Genomic DNA, 20,337 nt, shown 5'->3' on the forward strand with positions numbered 1-20,337 from the left:
AATAGAATGGAAAATGAACCACATTTTGAACCAGACCAGAATGAATATTATTATGCATATCTCTGGAATACAAGAATAATGCATCATTTTTCCCCCAATGCATTTGAATCAGCACTTTGCACAATCTGGTCAGTGGAAAAGACTACTAACAAATGCAATAAATTAATGATTACTCTATACTTGGAAAATTCAGTAAGAATTCCTACATATGTGTTTCACGTGCTTTCTTCTTAGCTGACTTCAGACAGATGAAACTCAAATATACTGGCAAGTAAAAACATTACATGCACGTTACTTTGAATTTTCCCACTGCTTACTTGAGAATAAATAGATTACAATAATTCTGTACAATTCAGTTTTACTAGTGATTCCAAAACTTGATTTGCAGTATTGTAAAATGATTTTTGAAGGAACAGGGTTAGTGCATAAGATCTAAATCTAGAAAAATTTATTGAGCCAGATGTGCCAGCTGTTAACCTGACCAAATACAGCTGGTGCTGGCAAAAATATTTACTCATTTACCTTCTTCACAGTTTTCTCCTTTGTACCCAGAGTTGCAGGCACAAGAGCCCATGATGCAGATGCCCCGTCCCCCACACTGGGGATCGATGCACTGACTCGTAGGCACGTCACACTCGGTGCCCTTCCAGCCACTGTAACACAGGCAGCGTCCTTTGGAGTACTGCCCATTGCCACTGCACAGCACCGGGCAGGCTGCTGTGAAACAGAACACAGCAGAACAATCAAAATAAAGATCTTCACCAAAGCTTTATAAAGAAGAACATCTCAGATGTTGCTTTTCTGATGTATTTGTCTTTATGCTCACTTAAACTGGCTTGAGAAAAGCATCGGGTTGATTTACCTCTCGAACAATCGGGGCCCAGAAACCCAGGAAAACAATGGCAGGATCCAGAAACACATTCACCGTTACCATGGCAATTTCGGGGGCATTCCACCACAGACTCTACAAGGAAAAAGAGAAGGATAATTCACAGGTGCCCACTGCATGAAGTAGCTATCATTGGAGCCACTACTAATTGACAGCTTGCTCTTGCTCCGAGAAGTGTTTACATTTGTTTTGTTTGAAGAGCATGAATAACTGTGATTTTCTACTGCTGATGCCCCCAGTATCTTAAGACATTATATTCCAACAAAAAGGCAAAAATTACAAGTTTAAAACTATATGAGCTCCATACTTAAAATCTAGTCCTGTGCCATTTAATAAATATTTCAAAACTGCATCCTCCTTTCAAGCACTGTTTCACTGGAAGTACTTATGCCTTAGACTAAGAAATTAAAACCCTTGTGCCTTTGATCAAGAAATTAAAATATATACCCTGTGTTTTATCCTGAGTAGCAAAAGAAACACATAGATGAAAAACATGCAAAAAAAAATAGTCAGATCATTTAACTATGAAAACCTATCTATGAATTCCTAAAAAACCTGACCCCAAGCTAACATTTGGTAAGAGCTTTAAAGATTATGCTTACCTATAATTATGGTATTAAAAGACACCTGCTCTGCATTTTTCCCATCATTATAAAAGGCCAGGTGCCAGATGCCAGAATCCAAATACTGGATAAAACCTGCCTCGTGGAGACTGACAGACCTCGCCTGCCGTCCCGCTCGCTCCGACTCCAGCAGGTTGCGTTGCTCCCTTGCAATCAGTCGGCTGCCATCCAGGAGCTCCACAAAGTCATACTGCAACGAAGCACACACGGGAGCTTGACAACTCACGGGCTGACCGTGGCACCACCCTGACAATATGCTTGTATTCAGACCAAGAGTTTCCTTTTGGAACAGGGAAGCAGGAGCTGAAACCAACCCTTTCTTCTTTCTTTGCTCCTTGCTAAGCATTCAAATAAAATTACCGACTAGTTCTCATGCTTATTAGAAAGATTTTTTCAGTAGAAAGTGGCCAATGAACCCATTACATACACTGGGGGAAGAAAATAGCAGTTGAAATGAATCTGCAGTCATGACTGGCACCTTAATTACAGGTAAGAGCTAACTTTCAAACTGTGTTACATACATATGGGCTAATAATAATATTATTATTATTAATAATAATAATACCCAATACCAATAATCTACTTTTCCTCATTTAATTTCAGATTAAAGATTAACTGCTCAATCCTCCTTTTGTACAGTCTGGAATTTTTGAAGAAGGAGAGCAAGAGCTTTACTTCTTATCACAGAAGCTCAAAACAGGAGAAGGAAAGCAGAAAACATTTCAACTATCAAAAATTACAAACTGACCAAGCCCCATGGTACCTCAGGTCAATGGACAGCACATACTGTACTTTAAAACATGGGGCTTGGAAAAATGTAGCAGCATCTCAGCTGATAAAACAAGCAAACTCACAACACAAGTTCTTATGCATGTTATGCATGTTTATGCACCTTAACTAGGCTAATAGCACCTGGAGGGCTAAAACTGCTCCAGGCCCTACACTGATTTTACACTATCTGGAGTCTGTTCTCATGGCTTGAAAGTTGACTTCTGCACACTGAACATGTAAAGATCAATATGTACAGAGCAAAATTAAACCGGTAGGAAAACTGAAGAGCATTCTTGCTTGTGGCAGAGGGTCTCTGCTTTTACTGCTAAGACTGTTCAAAGTTTCACTTCTACTGTGACAGATGTTTATCATATGAGCACATAAACCTTCAATCTTTCCACATGTTGAAGATCTCTCTCAAATGAAATTACATCCAGGGCCTATTAAAGTACAGGCCAGCATGTAGAACCACTGATTCACCAGATCTGGGATAAGATCAGTTCCCAGGACCAGAGGGTCAGTGATTTTCCACCCTGACTTGTGACCTTCAGAAACTGCTCCTGAGACAAAAGAAAATATGTCCTGGAAAAAAGAAAATATAGCCTTTGTCCTGGAACAAAGGTTTAAGTACTTATGTTCTCTTCTTGAAATTGCAGGCCAAAATTCACTGGTATTGTAAGATTGCTCCTCCCCAGTATTCCGGATCATCTTCCCACCAGCCAGGATGGGAAGGAAATGCATAGTTAGTAAGACTCTATCAACACCCAAGACGCTTTTCCAGCTATGTCTGAATGAGCAGGAGAGAACATAATGTGATTAGGATGCGCAGAAGCCGGTGCCTCGGCAGCTCTGTATGCGCTGCACCGCACGGAAATGAATGCGATCATTTTGGGAGAGAAATTATTCAAAACCATTCAACACTCTCATTTGTCAGAGTATTAAATATTTATCTTATTTTGTGACAGAGGGAAAAATAATTTTGGCTTTTTTTCACTCCTGCCTCTCTGGTGGTTTTAAGATTTTTAAAAAGGGAAGGCTCAGGGAGCTTTGAGTTTTAACAGGTCATTCATAGACATTAGTAATTTGTATATGGCAAGAGACCAATTTGAAGAAGGACAATTTCAGATTAAAACTGTATTTTTGATACAGGAACGAGTGGTTACACCACTTGATTGGCCACTAATGGCTGACAATCACAGTACAATTCACTATTTTCTATTTGTAATGTAATAAGGACATATGCTGTTATCAGAACACCATTTTAGACTACACTTAAAAAGCCATACAGAAGGGAATCAACTGTTCATTCTGTCCCCCAGGAAAAAAAAAAAATTGATCTTAACAAACCCTTTTAAAAGCTGCATTTTTATATTTGGGACATGGCAACAAAAACAGACTGGAAAAACAATTATCTTCATAAGCAAAACCATAACAATTTTATTTTCCTCCTATGAGGATAAATTAATTTTCTTTACATTGAGTCTAAATGTGATGTTTTGTCCTACCATTCCATACAGTTTTGCTTTAAACCAAAGTCTATTTTATTCTTAAAAGTCTCTTTAAATAAACATATTGATTCTCTGGCTGCAATGGAACTGACATTTTTAGAAAGTGTCACAAAGACTTTCAAGCTTGCATTGACTGGGTTTTGAATGGACAGCCACCATCAATTATTTCTGGTTGATTTATTTATGATTCCACAGAAAGAGAACTATGCATCTCAGATCAGTCTGTGACACACTAATAGTAGCTGTGCTTGAGACTAATTTTGACACCTAAAGAGACTACAACAAAGCAACCAAAAATTCTGTCCTGAATACAATACATCAAACTATTTCCTATATGCTATATTCCTATTATTTTGGATTATGGGCTAGAACAACAGTTCAATTTTCTGCATTCTGTTACTGTTTAATTAATAGAATTTTCAAAGATTGACAGGAATAGTTTATATACAATTCATTCTATTACAAGACAAGGGTGTAAACTAAGACTTCTTGAAATCTCTCCCAAGCTTATTTCTACCATACTTTTGTTATGTCCCCTGCAGTAGAAGGATAATTGGCGCCAGAGGTTGTACAGCTAGGGACAGATATTGACTATAGTGTCCTCTTACTCGCTGTCAAGTTTTAACTGGGTACAAAAAAGAGGCGGATAAACAGGCAAAGGGTACAGCAGAGAAGTGGAGAACAAGGTGGCAAATGTACAAGGCAAGTTTTGCATTACAGTCAAAGGTGACAAAGAGAAGACAGACATTGGTAGAAACACTGAAGGTGTAAAGAGGGAGCTAAAGAAAATTGTGCTGTGTGGTTACACATGTAGGGTATCACAGGCATATGAGCAAAGATTCTGGAGGAGGACAGGTGACAAGGCAACTTTACAAATGCTGGCAGAGTGCAGGACATAATAAGTTCTCTATTATTTAACATAAGATCTGAAAATTCAAATACTGACGTTTGAGAAACAAGCAGCAGTTGCTCATTTCCATAAATTTTGTTATTAGCACTTGTCATTCTGTGACTAGAAGATAAGGGCAGATAGCATTCAAGAGACACAGACATGAAGTGATATATGTGAGTGAGATCCTACTTTTCAAAGTCCTCATGAAACAACCCTAGCTTTACACATCCAGAGATGGGCTCTGAGCCAACTTTTGTCATTATAAGATGAGATCTTTGAGCTGTGGTAGACAGATTATGGAAATAAGAGCTCAATAATTAAAAAAAAAAAAAAAGCACACATCATTAAGGCATTGGATGAAATCATCATAGTTAAATACCTCTTATGTTCTGTGCTGTTCTGGTCTCCACACCTTGAAAAGGCTGCTTTAAAACTGAGAACATTCAGAAAAGGATAACCAAAGGACTGAAAAAGCTTTCATGAAAAGAATGACAAAACAGACTGGAAAAAATACAACTCCCTGATAATACTAGAGATTCATTAATCAAGGGTGGCATGGAGAAGAACTTAATGAGACATTCTGCTCTGCCTCTTCCAAAACACTACCAACAGTGTGTCAAACAAAAGCTACTGTCTCAAAACAGACTGAGGAGTACAGTGTGAGATGTGTAGCTAAGCCCTGCTGCAAATAGCACAACTGCTAAAAGTTTCCATAGATTCAAAGGTGACTATGCAAATTCACAGGAAAAAAGAATCTATCAAAGATTTGTAGACAAATCAAAGACAGCATCTCTGACTCAGCAAAGTCCTTCATCCTTAAAACTCTGGAGGCCAAAAGCATATTGTGCTACAATAACTACAATATTATCATGCTGCTTTATTAATCTGTGTCTGCTCATGGCCCCCATCACAGACAGAAGGCTAGATGGGCCTTTGACCAAACTCAGCATGGATATCCATGTGTTTGTCTGCTATGATCCCACGACACATGGAGCCACATGAGTGAGCTGCCTTGTATAATGGACAGGATGGAAGTGGAATGAAAGGATGCAGTGAAGCCAAACATCAGCTGTTAGTCTCTCCCTGCTACCTGTGCCCAGCTTGCAGTTAGGAACTTTTATCAGTACAAGCCATAAGAGTTAGGGGAAATAAGAAAGCAAGAAATGGACTTATGCTTGTAATCCCCTCAGTGCTCTATTTCATCAGATGTCTTTTTGCCAAAATACCTTATTTTGTTTACATAAGCTACTTCAGTTAAATATGTATTTTACCAGGATGAGATGTGACTTCATCAAAGTCCCGTGTTAGGACTTTGTTGGAGAAAGGCCTAAACTGTCAAGATGTATTTTACTCCATTTTTTTTTCCCCACATGAAGGAGCATGGTTGCAAATAAAACCCAACTGCTTACTGAAACTGCATTTTCAGGAGATTACATACGTGTTTTATCTCAGACACTTAAACCAGACATCATTGGGTTCAATGGGCCATACAAACATTCTGATAAACCTGTACCCTTGGGAAGCTTTAGCAGCCTTTTAAGTTCACTAGGGCACTGATAAGTAACCATGCCTAATTTTTCAATGTATCAAATGTCAGGCAATGGTTTGTTAAAAATACTCTAATTATATACCAGGCAAAAATAGGACATGAGAGCTTGACCTATATCCTGGGGACAGTATATCCAAAATGTCAAGCAGGACTCACATATGATTCTTTCTGTTGTATCATACCTAAACACTAGTAAGAACTTGGAGTCTGTGTAATAGAGGACAGGAAACAGATTTAGTAGTCTCTGTGTTTTTGGATAAAGGGCACTCCTATTTCAAACTTTTGACAGGATAAGGAATCAAGTAAATATTATATTTTTAATACACATACTTACTTCATAACTTCTCATATAAATGCGTAGTCTAGATCAGCTTCTTCAGTTTTATTCATTCTTGCCACACATGTATTCCCCTAACTCCTGTTATTGTTATCATTGAGATGGCATTTATATTCCAAACCCCTATTTCAAATGGCTGATAACTTTCTGAATCAATTTTCTTTACGCTAGAATTTCATGTGGTTGTTGTCAGCCTGAGGGTGGGTGTTCATATGTGAAGTTCTGAAGAAAATCCATTTAATCATTATTATGAAGATCAAATTTTTAAGTAAACAGAGTGCACTTTCTGCATTCAGTAAGGTGTTTGTACTGAAATGGAAACTAAAATACAAAATAAAATTAATGTAACATTCCATGACTTCACCTGCTTTGCTGACCCTTCCTCAATGATTTTTGTCTGTTAAGTAGGTGTATATATATTAGTAACATATTTCTATATTGTGCATATTTTAAAAGTTATACCTGAATTTAAAAAAACCCAAAAATTTAAATAGTGCAGTAGCATGAAAATCAAAATTAAAAAAAAATAGGACTGAATTAAAATATATAAATTTTGCACCTATGGATTTGCTGCTACAACTGTGTATCAGACGTAATCAGTCAAGCTTTGATACAATTATACCATTTGGTTCCTATACTTAGATTTGTGTCCACAGCAAAACCATACACTCAAAATAAAAGTCACTAAGATGTTTCTCCAAATGGGGTAGAAGAAAATGAGCTAAAACACCTATTCAGATGGAAAAATGCATCTGAGCCAGCAATTGGACAAATACTGTAGTGAAACTAATCTAATCTTGGAGGGTCTTAAATCTTTAAAATAATATGAATACAATTAATGCTAAAATACTATCTGAGGCACTGATTCTCTGTTTCTCCTGCCAATCCAGAAGACTGTTCATTTATTTTTACTTTAAATGTTCTATCACTATTGATAAAAAGTGGTTTTTTGTTACTGGGAAATGTTACCACATGCAATAAAAGGTGTCATTAGAAATCTTCTGAGGGGTGGAACAGAATAAATCCTCTGGGACACTTAAGAACAAAGTTTCAAGACACTAGATGCCTAGTGAAGACTGCCACTTTTATAACCCCAGTTCTATCTTTGTAGATATATATTATATGTTTTTTCTTTTATGTTTTTATTTAGCGAGACACCAAGCTGTAAATACTGTAGTATTTGCTTGTCTTCTTGTTTGGAAATTTGGTTAATGTGCTGTTTGTAGGAACTCTCAACCATACCTGATGTGTGGCCATAAGATTCTATATTAGTTTGCTTAGGTTTTCAAAGATATGTGAATATACCAAAGAATAAAAAAAGTACCTATGAATTCTGCATGAAACAACTCCATATCTGAAGAATCACTGATTAGGCAATAGAACAGCTCATAAATAAGAATACCATATACCCCCATTCTAGATCCCAACACAGAGTATTACCAATGTTCTAGTCATCACACGAGATCAATGAAGTATAAACAGTAAAAATAAAAATCAGCAAAATGGAAAAGAGTGTAATCCTGAGAGAGAAAAAAGATACAGAAGATACAAATCATGGTTTTCAATAATGTGCTACTTTTAACACAAGCAGTTCTCACCTGAGTGTGCGAAGGTGGTAAGCCTTTTCGACCATATACTCCAATCAATGCATCTTTCTGAAGGGATATATTGAATTTTAGAAATTGTGGCTGGTCAATGAAGAGTTGTGATCTCCAAAAAATCCCAGGGGGCACTTCTTGTATCGCTCTTCGGCCTATATCAAGTTCTCCAGAATCTATAGTGTTGTTTTCTTGTGCAAATCCTCCTAATTTTCCTGATGGTTTAGAATAATAAGGAGATCAAAAATTAGTGTTCCTTTCTGGCTTTCAATCATCCTTCATATATATCTTCAAATATTTAGAATTACCTCAGAAAAATGTTATCTGACAACCTTTTTGAATAGAAGATCCCAGCACTTCAATGATTTGGAAATAAAAAGGCAAAGATACCACAAAAACCTACATAATAAAAATGCTGTAGCATCCCTAAGAAGGGCCATTATGGAAATGGTTTAGAATCTACATTAAACTGTATTTTTTTCCCTAGCATTTTAACAGGGGTTTCTCAGAATAAAGTCTCACATTAAAAAGAAAAAAAAAAAGAAAAGAAAAAGCAAAATGCAGCACACAGTTTTTAAGAATAATAGATACATAAACAAAAGTAGTCAAGAGAACTAATATAATAATTTCTACATTAAATATCAGAGCATTTATTCAATACTAACAAATGCTACAGCTCTGGTTACCTATTTTTGGTTTTGTGTAAGCAAGCAATGCTGTATTGAAGCAGCTGGCAGATGAAAGTGAGGGCTGAGTGAAACAATACAAAGAAAAATGGAACTGTCATAGTCTTGGAGTTTGCTGTATTTTTACCAATCCATTTTTTTTTTCATCAGCTAGTCTATTATAAAGATTGAACTAAACCCATCTGCATGTGATAAGCATGTTCATGTGATGCTCACTTGTTTGCGTACAAGTGTTCTGAAGAACTGACAATTCGGCCTTGTCTTTTACGTTCAAATTCTACATTATTCATCATTTGATGGAACAAACCGACACAACCTTTTTGCAAACATTTAGACTGTAAAAAAAACTAGATTAAAATCTGAAATGCCAGGTGAGGTCACAGATTGATCCTCGCCACTTTTTGCGCATCCAAGATGAACTGAGACTGCTGTTGAATTAAACAGGTACAGAAGCATTGCTGAGAGGCCTTGAGTGGGAACTTGTATCATCATCAGAGCTGTGTCACAATGGCACTGCAGTCACCGAAAATGTCTCACAGGATTATCACATTGATCAGAGTGCTGTTGAGAAGAGACAGTGAAATACCTGATCTTGAAGCCACCAGTTTTTAAACACTTTTCAGGATGAGTCTAATGCTTTTCTAAATTTGGACTTAACATTTCATAATACTCATGTATTATTCTAGAAGATGGATCTGTATTCATTATTTCAGTTTATTTAAGTCTTTGTTTTTCACTTCTTTCTTCAAATTTAAGCATATTGTGTTGAACAAATTCACACACTGATGACGGGTAATCACTAAACAATAAACACTTGTTTGCCGTATTGATCTGCAAGTTCCCATATTTCTACATTTCAAATGAAAAATAACTGCCTTGTACTACTGAAAAGATGAGCTAGACAGCTTGCGTAAATGCTGTTTATCAAATACATTAACCAACTTTCCAGGAATGCTAATTTCTGGGGTTCAACACCCAGCAGATAATACACTTAAGGACTCCTATGTTCTTCACTGAACAAAGATGGTTTTTCTTTGTAGCCACATGCCCCTTTAGCACCCCAACATCTCTATCAAAACTGTCAGCAGCTGTTTGTCAACCTAAGCTTAGAGTGTTAAATATTCTTTGTTCCCTGTTATATCTCAATGAGCATAATAAAGATCTTCATAGTATTATAATTTCCTTTCCATTTTCTAAACAGTACCAGTTCTTACACACAGCTTTAAACCAAAACATGAAATGTCACATTCATACACATTTACTATTAAGGTGGTTGAAATTTCTCAAATCCACATCAGAGGATCAGGACATTACCATGGGACTAGAGAAGGGTGGTACTGAAAGTTGTTCAGCTGTCAAAATATCTGAATCAAGGCTTCATTGATTTTTCCTTACAGTTTTCAGTAACCAGTGTGATAGCACAGGGGCCTCACTTCTCACATTTCACATCTAGTCATCACACTTTCCCTTCTGCCTAACTGGTCCCTCTTTTGTGGTTTAAAATGTGTACTCTCTAGTCTTTCTGTTGTTCACTATTGATGCATGCTGATAAATGACCACATACCATATTCTGCAGAGGACAGCATTTTAAGTGGGTGGAATTGACCCTGTTCTCTTGAACAGTATTTAGGAACATAAGGAAGGAAAAATGTATTTGATATCCTTGTTATTTCCTTTTATTTTTGAGGCAGTGTATAACAGGTTTTAATTTGTTTAAAAAATAAAATTGTCAAGGGAAAAAACCCAGTAAGTTTTTATAAAATATTTACAAAAACATCAATATATTTTATAAAATCAAGTATGTTGGCTATTGAATGCAGAAGACAATGGGATGAAAAGCTGTCACTGCAGCATCAAAATTCATAACCACAGAGAAGGTTTTTTTGTTCTTCATTCAAAACAAGTAAGAAAACAGGAAGTGATAATGACTATCTAAGTACAAAAAAAAAAAAGACAGGAAGGTAAAGGAAATGAGAAGAAAATGTCCTACTGGAGAAGTTTCACAGGCAAAAGGACAAAGGAGAGAACTGAAAAATGACAAAAGGAGGGAACTGAGCTATAACTTTTCTAAAACCCGGAGCTGTGATAATTTGAAACATTTTCAAGATGTCAATTTCTGGGAGAGGCTTCCTCCTTTTCAGTGGTAAGGAGGTCAGATGTGCCTTGTGAATGGAAAAATGGATTTTTGTGTAATGAAGCAAACACTGCATTCATCAACCATTTAAATCAAGTTTTCTATTCAAAACCTATTGATTTTGAAGCCTCTGTTAGCCAAAAGTGCACAAGCTCTTAAATGTTTTGAGAATCTTAAAGGGCAACATGGAAAAAGGTCGATAAAAAATAATCCCTTTATGTGGTTTGTATTTTAAAAGCTCTTACAACAAAATTAAGATAAGTTTTTTTCATGCTTTATATATTGGTTGGATGATTCAGACTCGACATTATATGCTAGAGACTTTGAGCAAACAAATGTACATATTATACCTGACCTATTTAATTTCAGAGAGAAATTAAAAAAAAAAAAACAAAACATCAATCTCTGTAGAGAAAAACCCAAGATATTCCATAGTGAGGCCATCCTGCCACACAAAGCTCCTTGACCATGAATTGCCTTCTAAACATAACTAAGAGAGAAGGTTCAAAAATACGCAAATTATTCCTGAAGTGCCTCTTCTGGAGCAAAAAACTTCAGAAAAAGTGATTACGATGGAACACACATATGTAATCTTTTGTTCAAAACTATTGAAAGCTTGCTGAAAGTGCCAAAGATTGATTCTTGGTATCAGGTGCCCCTTATGAAACAGTATGTCCCCACACCTTGGGGCCCTGGTTTTGTTGTGGCCATTTGTTCAACACAAGGACCCTAAGGCAGGATGCTCCGAGCCAGCCTCAGCACCCTCCTGCTATCTCTGGGGACCCCACAGCAACAATAAAAATATTATCATGTATTTCAGAGTAAACAGAGGTTCTGCTTCTCTGGATATGATGAGAGCTGTCCTATCCTCATCAAATATCATATGTGAATTCCTGTGGGGAATTTTGGTTGACAGTTACCTTTCCTAGTAAGATCGTCATTATTGCTCAGGATTCATAGGCCCCTTCTCATGCTAGGTAGGAGAAACTGTGTGTTCCTGTTTATCTGTTTAAAATTACTATTACTTACAAACGCTCTGTACTTGCATTACATATAGGGTCTTGGAGGAAAACTGTTGAAAGTTTGATGATGTAAGTAAAACACTAAAGAAGGAAATGTTCCAAAAGAAGGAAAAAAAAAATGGTGCCCATTTCACTTACCACTGTCTCCAGCAGGAACCGTTACAGGATGTGTTGGCACAGCGTCAGAATTCACTTTTCCATTCTCAAATGTATCATTTTCAGTCTGCTGCAACTGCCAGTTGAGGCCAAACAGATGCATTGCTGGTGGGAGAGGATACAGGTTATTTGATGCTTTTAACCACAATGACGAATTGCACAAGTAACGACTTTCCATGCTTCGCAGTGGAATAGCAACTCATACATTAAAAAAAATTAAATTACATGAGCAAGCATTTGCAGGCTAATAGTTCAGCAACGGCACAAAGCAATTACTACCACTGTCCTTTAATGATACAGTGCTTTCAGTGAATGCAGTTGACAGAAAGCTAACCAGTCTCATTTTGAGTCTTTTACCGGTCCCAAATCAATGTTCAAAAGGATAGGCAGTAATTATGATCTTTTCTCTTTTTTTTTTCTTTTTTGATCCTTCTGAAGAGACAAATAATTTAAGTGAACTTCTAAATGACCTACTAAAAGAAATGATTTTCCCAGCAGATGGATCTGTCCTGGTTAGCCAGAAAGGGGAAAAAAAAAATACAGGAGAAGAGGAAGGAGGGTGCTGTGGGTGTTGCAGGGCTAACCTAAGACACAAGCACTTCATGCTGTCAACAACACCCTGCACAACCTCCCATTATGTGCCCATTCCTCACACCACAAAATGAGGCCAAGGCCATGAGCAGAGCCAGGGACACTGGGGCACTTTACTCTGAAAATGGCAATGCATATGTTAGGTTTCTGAATTACTTAATTCCCCACCACCACGTTCATTTGAAAGCCGATACCATGTTAAAGAGTTCAGCTGAGTTAATTATGAAACAGAGTCAACCTTCCATGGTGTTAGGGGGAACTTAAGGAACCCTGATCACCAGGGATTAAGGAATGAACCTAGCATCTAAACTTTCAGAGCAAAAATATGGAAAAAAACCCCTATCGTAGTGCTATACTGTGATACTCATGCAATTTCATGCTGTCTCTGGATTATTTTCTTCTCTTCCAATGTCTCTATAATGCCACCAAAATTCATTTTATTGTAATTACTCTACTTTGCGCTTGGGGTAACGTAGGTTTGCTCATTCCATGATAACAGCTATCTGCAAAGCAGTTAAAATCGTCTTTCAGTGCTACTAGGGAATAAAAATACACTGGGAAAAAAGAAATTTGTACTCAAGTATTCTAACTATTAGTGCAAAACATAAGGAAAATATTTAACTGTACTTTGTTGCTTCTGCTACATCCCTCTCTCTGAAGAAAGATTACTGCTATAGTCAACGTTACTAATTTATTCATTCCCTCTATGCAAATGACAAAAAATTCTTCATCCCATTTGGTTTCATCTCTGATCTTTAAATCTCTCTGTATTGATCATGGCAATCCTTACTTAAGATGAACAGGCATAAATGGAAGTTTAGTTAGCCACGCAACAAAAACTGCCAAATTAAGAGGTTGTCTGTCAGGTCTTTGCCTTAAAACCTCCCCCTTAACCTGAACAAAACAGAAAAACAGAATGCAACTAAAGACCTGTTACTGAATACTTCAAAAACTGAAATCCTCACTTCAGATGACATATTCTCTTTGTTCCAAGTCTCTGACTCTACCATTACACTTCTTTCCCAGAGTTTAAATTGCCTGTCAAAGCCTGATAATGTAGAATGTTCCTTGACCCTAAAAACATCTTTCTTTTATCCCCTCTCAACTCTTGCTAAACCATAAATCTGACCACCACCATCTCTGGCACCTCACTAGAATTAGCCATCATTATTTTGACCCTACATCAGCTGAAATCCTTATTTATGTATTAATCACCTGATGAGTGTATCTGTTTTAATATATTTCAATAAAATCCCTAGGGTCAAACTCTACAATTTGTTATACTTGTTCATTTCACTGGCAGCAATGAAAGACTGCAAATAGCTAAATATTTCATGATTTAAACCCAGTACATTCCTTGTTTTCAAGTCCAGAGATCTAAATCACCTCCCTTAACTTTACTGTCTTTTTATCCCTTTTATTAGTTCTTCTGGAGAAAAGAAAAGAAAGTGACATTCATTTTGTAACTCTAGAAACACAGGAGCTTAGAACATCATTAACATCTGCTGGTGCTGTGTACAGCCTGTGCCTCTTCATGCACTCGGAGATCAGAAGGGGAAGCTCCAACATGACCTTCTAGCCATTCCCTTGTAATTCAAAACAGCTGGAATTTGAGGTCTTCAAAGGCAAGGATTGTGGGATCAATATTGACTACATCAATATAACAACAATTACTACAATGTAAGTGACAACTACCTTTTCTTTGTCTTTGTATTGATGTGAGTCCCACTGTAGTTTACTGTCAAAGACTGGGAGTGTTAGCTCCCAAATATACAATTTATCTCCCAAATATACAATTCCTCTCTCAGCTTTAAAAATGAACTAGAAACAAGTTCAATACACAATGTTTAATGAAAATGAACAGATGGATAAATACAGCTGTTTCACAGATTGGGAATGTAGGAATATTTTTAAGGAGACAAAAACTGTTGCTAGACAATTCCAATGACAAAACTTAGAGTGTGTACTAATACACTAAATAATTCAACCACACAACCACTCTTGAGCTAGTGCTATGGAATTTAGAGAATTCTCCTTTCACAACAAACATGAAAACAACATGAAAGAAACAGGCTTATTGCTAAAGTATCAAATTACAAGGCAGAATTTCTTTTGAAATGCTGAACTTTAGGAACATGGTTAAATTGACTGATGAAGACAAACTCAGGCACTACTGTGCAAACCAAAATTTGCCTTCTCTCAGCTAGCCATCAATATAAAAGCAAACTTTACATCCTTATTAGTTTTATGAGGAAATTGAGGCATCGGATAAAAATTTTTGATGCTATTATGTGTTTAGCAGCACCTGGGACTGGTACCTTGGTGGGATGTCTGGGACCCTCAAGTCCAATGGTATGGACTAGTTCTGAATTTCCAATGGGAGAATGGTGCAATCAGACTGCAGAGGTGTACGAGTTTGTCTGATTTCCTTTAGTCTAGAAAAGGATGCAGGCCTTCTTCCAGCTTTGGGATGGGGATGTAAAAGATCAATCTCCTTCTCTGTTTCCACTGTGTTCAGAGAAATAGTAGGTTTACTTCTTTTTATAAAGAATTTGATATATAAAGCAAAAGTTAAAGCACATTTGAACAAAATGCATTTCATTATTTCCTGCTGCTATTTTTGTCCCAAATCTAATGTAAAAAAGTTTCTTGATTTTTGGATTAGATATTACCTGTCATGTCTGGTTTATTCCCAATCAATTTGGAATTTATTTGGTGTAAGACAATGACAATGAAGCCAAGAGATGCTTCCTAGAGTCATTAGTTCTGACTCCGCCAAATCTATGGGGATACCAACACGGGAATGACTTTCTTTTCAATACTGGCATAACTCTGATGGCAGCAAGGACTTGTGTGAGAATGCCAGATGCCTCCAACCACAAGGCAGGCAGACTGCAATGGTTGTAGTCATGGATCACAACAACTCAATCCAAATAATTTGCATCTGCAAGCATAGATGAATTCTCAGAGGATGGGAGAAAAGATGGGTTATCACAATTCCAAATGTGCCCACAAACGCTAACAAAAGCCTCCTCTTACTTGTATCAAGACTAGGATGATTGCTTCCATTGTGGAACAGGACAGTTATTAAGCTGATGATATCCGGGGTAAAGAAGTCCAGGAAAGCTGGACATGCTATAAATAAGGAAATCTTAGAAGCACAGGAGTAGTGCTGAAAGGTGGGCTGGTGGAGAAGAAGACGATCCTGGATTAACAGAGAGCTTTGAATGGAACTCAGGGAAAAAGAGAGAGTTTATCATCCCTGAAAAAAGGCATCGGCAGCTCAGAACTACAAGGTGTTGTGAGGCCATGTGGGGAGAAAATTACGAGGACCAAAGCCCACCTTAAACCATCCACTGCTATAAAAGACAACCCATGATTACACAAACACATCAGCAAGAAAAGGAGGGCCAAAACCCTCCATCCTTTCTTGGGAAAACAGTGACAAAAGATGAGGAAAAGCCTGAGGCCTTCGTTGCCTTAGATGTTAATTAACAGGACCAGTTGTCATCAAGGTATCCAGCCCCTGGACCTGGGAGACAAGAGTCAGAGAGCAGAATGAAGCCCACATAATCTGGAAGGGAATCGCCAGTGACCTGCTATGCATCTTAGGGACAGATGGGATTCAGCTGAATATTGAGGGAGCTGGCAGAAGAGCTCAGCAAGCCACTTCCAATCATTTACCAGCAGCCCTGGTCAAGTATGGATGTCCCAGGCGACTGGAAGTTGAATAATGTGACACCTATCTACAGGAAGGGCCAGAAGGAGGTTCCAGGGAACTCCAGACCTGTCAGCCTGACCTCAGTGCCAGGCAAGGTCATGGAGCAGATCATCTTGAATGCCATCATGCAACATATACACTGAGGTACCGAAGCACATCCAGGGAAAAACCCCTTAAATAATTTTATTAATTTTAATCTAAATTTATGGAAAAACTCACCATCTTTAACCTGGGATTCCAGGATCTTCTATCTATTCTGCTGTTTCAGTCCCTACATCTGTTCTGCAAAGTAATCTTTAGCTACCAAGAGCTCTTCATTTGCTGAAGCTCTGCTAGCATTTACCTTTGGACTGAGTTGTTTAAGATGACATTTGTACTGCTACTGGACAAATTATCTGCATGGCCACCCTTTAGAGTGTGGTGAGGAGTGCATTCCCTCTAACAGAGTGGAAAGAAGAGGCATCAGAGATGAGAAAACTCTCTTGGATCTGGGCTGCTCTTGGCATGAACATAGTACCAGTGCCTGTGTGTGTGTGTGGTGCTGGTGAATATGACTAAATTCACCAGAACAAATCCCAAACATAAAAGCAGTAACCAAATTAACAGTTGGGCTCTTACCCTCCTCCTTCCCCCTCGCCCTGCCAATGGAGTGGGATATTCAAATATTCAGAGCTAAAATTAAAAGAGTGCATTTGTACCAACAGCAGCCTTAATACTAACATAAAAATGCTATCATTTGTTGTAGGCAATTGGGTAATCTTGCCATCTGTCACCACACAGTTCACTGAAGAATTTCTGAACCATCTTAAAACTGTTTTTTCAAGCTTGGTTGATCTTGAGATTACTGAAGTCTAGTTATTTTGGTTTGTAATCAGTCTACAAAGCCTTCCTTCAATAATTAAAATAGCAACTAAGAAAACATTTCACAGCAAACACTTGAAAAAAACCCACTACTAGTTTACACTGTGTAAAACATTTTGCAATAATCTTCAGGAAGAAGTTGCCCATTTGTTATGCATGCTCCTTTCTCAAGCTAGTAATTCGGTGCTTTAAGCATTACCTTTATGAGAAACTCGTTCTTGAGAAATACACTGTATTATCACTTCAAAACACTCTCCAGGACTTTCTTGCATCCAAAAAGAAATCAATCCTTTATTAGTAGGTGGTGTAAGATGGATCATTTATGTAACTAAGTGACAGAACTAGAACTGTGAGGGCTGACAACTACCCGCTGCATTCGACTGCATACCTGCTGCATTTGCTGCCTTGCTCAATCTCTCAAAGTTGTCTTCTGCCAAAATTATGAGAGGCACAAAAAAGAATTGTAACAGAACACCAATTAATGTATCTGTTCTACCATTTAGGAAGAACTGGACTTGTCTGAATTTTTTTCCCTCTTCTTAGACACTTAAATGCTATGAGGATAGGACAGCTAGTTCATAAAGGAAATAGACATGTATTAGCATTATCCAGTATCCAGTGTAGCTGTAAACAGAAAACAAAGTTTAGATCAGATGTGAATATACACACAGCTCTGGGGTGCATGACTATCAGAATGTTTTTTCTTTGTAGAAAAGGGTAGCAATATACAGTAAAAGCCAGATAAACTTATATATTGTTCTCATCAAAATTCAAGGTTGTCTCTATCATAACTCACCAGGATCAACTGCACCTTTTTCTAAAGTACTGTAAGTGACAAATATGCTCACATGAAACACAAGGGGCATAGCAAACACCCTGTGAGCTGTGCAGGTGAAAGAATCACAAATGCAGATCATAATGATGCACAAACAAAGCCATACACGTACAAGCAGAGGCTTTATTCACAGAAGCAGTCCTGCAGTAATGGAAGAGGTAAACCTCTGAAGCACCAGTCAGAAGAGGTAAACCTCCGAAGTACCAGTCAGAAGTGCCAGCAACTCGCAACCTTCCGTTCTGAATATGGCAATTTGCTTTTTGAAGGAAAGAATTGTAAAGGTGACACAGGGCGTTTCAGAAGAACAAGAACTCACAGGTAAGAGGATTCTTTTAAGTAGAAAGAAGAAACAGTTGCCTAAATTGGGAAATGGACTTGCAATGCTTCTCCAGGTTTTCTTAGAATAGCGACGGATGAAAAAGTAACACTAGACAGCAGAAAGAAAAAACACTGTCTGTCTCTAAAGAGCAAGCATCTCCCCAAAACCTCTGGAGAGAAGGCCTATGGCATATGTTCTATGAACATAAAGAACTCAACACTGTAGGGTAAGTTGGCAAGAGGAACTGAATGATATTGGCGACCCTCCTTCCCTTCTCCCATGTGCTTTACAAGGTATGGAAATCAAGTCTTATTATTCATGAAAATGTGCTTGAAGATGAGCTCCTTGCTAAGTTACTGAACTCATGTACCAGGACTGTCACTGCTACATATTTCTGGGTGCTGATATTTTGAAACCATGATTTTAAAAATTGCTCCCTTAGAATTAATTGAAAAATATTTATGCACACTTGAACATAAGGCAAAGCGAACATAATTTATATTTAAAGCAATGCAAAGAAGATTATAATTTAAACTAAGCAAATTGCAATTATTGCTCAATCTTGTTGAAGGATTATCTTCTAGTTCATCTCCCTGTTGGCAATACATTTTAAAATGAAATATTTGAACATTGAAGTGGTTTTTAAAATTATCTTCCATATATTTTTCTTGCAGACATAATTAGAATCTAAACCTATTTTATTCTGAAGGACCTGAAGTGGACCAGAAGATGTGCAAATGAACTGTCAGTGATTTGCATTCTTTTGCTTTTTTCTAAGATAATAGGATACCTTGGATGCTGTTGCAGATCAAATAGTGAATTAAAAATAGTTAATTAAAATCTTAAAAAACGTGAATTAAAATTTACAAAGACAAGTTCTTTATTTATTTGTTTTTTTCTCAAATCAATAAAACCCCTGTTATTTCTAAATTTAAAAAAACTTTAAAGTACATGCTTTTGAGGACCTTCAAATGATTAGTCACCAGCAGCATTATATGAAATTTGCTGAACATATACACTGAAAACATTTTATTAGAGTGCTATATGAAAAACCTAGTAATACCTATGAAGATCAATATAGTAACTGAAAAACTGGTATTTTCCTTTTTATCCTGAACAGTTGAATGGGTGCATTGATTTTACTGTTTCATCTGCAAAAAAAATCCAACCTGTCTTGTCTATTCTTCATTTTCTCGTGGAACCTTTTAACAATGAATTTGCAAAACATCAAAAAATTTTGCCTAAAAAAATATAGCAACAAAGGTATATCAGCTATCTACTGTGGATAAACTTACTCTCTTTGACGGCTAATCAAAGATGATTACATGGCACTTTTAAGTATTGTTGCATTTGAACTATTAAGAAAGATGTGTGATAGTCTTGGTGTAAATATTTTTACTATATTCACCCCAAGATGGAACCTTTATTCCTATGAAAACTTCCATGGCTTGATGTCTTATTTCAGTTGTCAAGCCAGGGACCTTTACATAACAATGGTCTGATTCTGTCAACTCCATTATACAAGGCACATTCAAAGCTTAAGGGAGAATCCAGATTTCTTACAACAGAAACAAAGATAATTTTTCAGTAGCCCCTTACTTAAATAATGCTTGTTTCAGATTTGCCCATTTATTCTGACAAACAGCAAACTTACTCCATTTCGTAATAATCTACACTATACCTAAATAGTCATTAGTATTATCCCGGGCTTTCTCCTCAACAAAACTATTTTTTCCCCCAACTAATGCTGTTCGGTCTAGAAAGATGGTGAAAAATCATTACAAGTACAGAAATTATGGGAAGTGCATACTGGATTGCATACTCATTTGAAGCAAGGGTTGTTTT

General features: G+C 37.1%; 1 protein-coding gene across 14 annotated transcripts in view; it reads right to left on the bottom strand.

Annotated features, from left to right (window-relative positions):
• The window catches only part of TENM3 (teneurin transmembrane protein 3), a 469,046-nt gene that overhangs the window by 84,933 nt on the left and 363,776 nt on the right, over window positions 1–20,337 (bottom strand). For all 14 annotated transcript variants that reach the window (XM_068187008.1, XM_068187012.1, XM_068187010.1 and 11 more), the window contains 5 exons: window positions 12,148–12,270; window positions 8,168–8,382; window positions 1,492–1,702; window positions 863–964; window positions 523–717 (listed from right to left, as the gene is read on the bottom strand). In XM_068187008.1, the coding sequence (XP_068043109.1) occupies window positions 523–717; window positions 863–964; window positions 1,492–1,702; window positions 8,168–8,382; window positions 12,148–12,270 (846 nt within the window). The remainder of the gene's footprint in view (window positions 1–522; window positions 718–862; window positions 965–1,491; window positions 1,703–8,167; window positions 8,383–12,147; window positions 12,271–20,337) is intronic.

The sequence above is a fragment of the Anomalospiza imberbis genome, chromosome 4 (genome assembly GCF_031753505.1).
Source record: "Anomalospiza imberbis isolate Cuckoo-Finch-1a 21T00152 chromosome 4, ASM3175350v1, whole genome shotgun sequence".
Lineage (NCBI taxonomy): Eukaryota > Metazoa > Chordata > Aves > Passeriformes > Viduidae > Anomalospiza > Anomalospiza imberbis.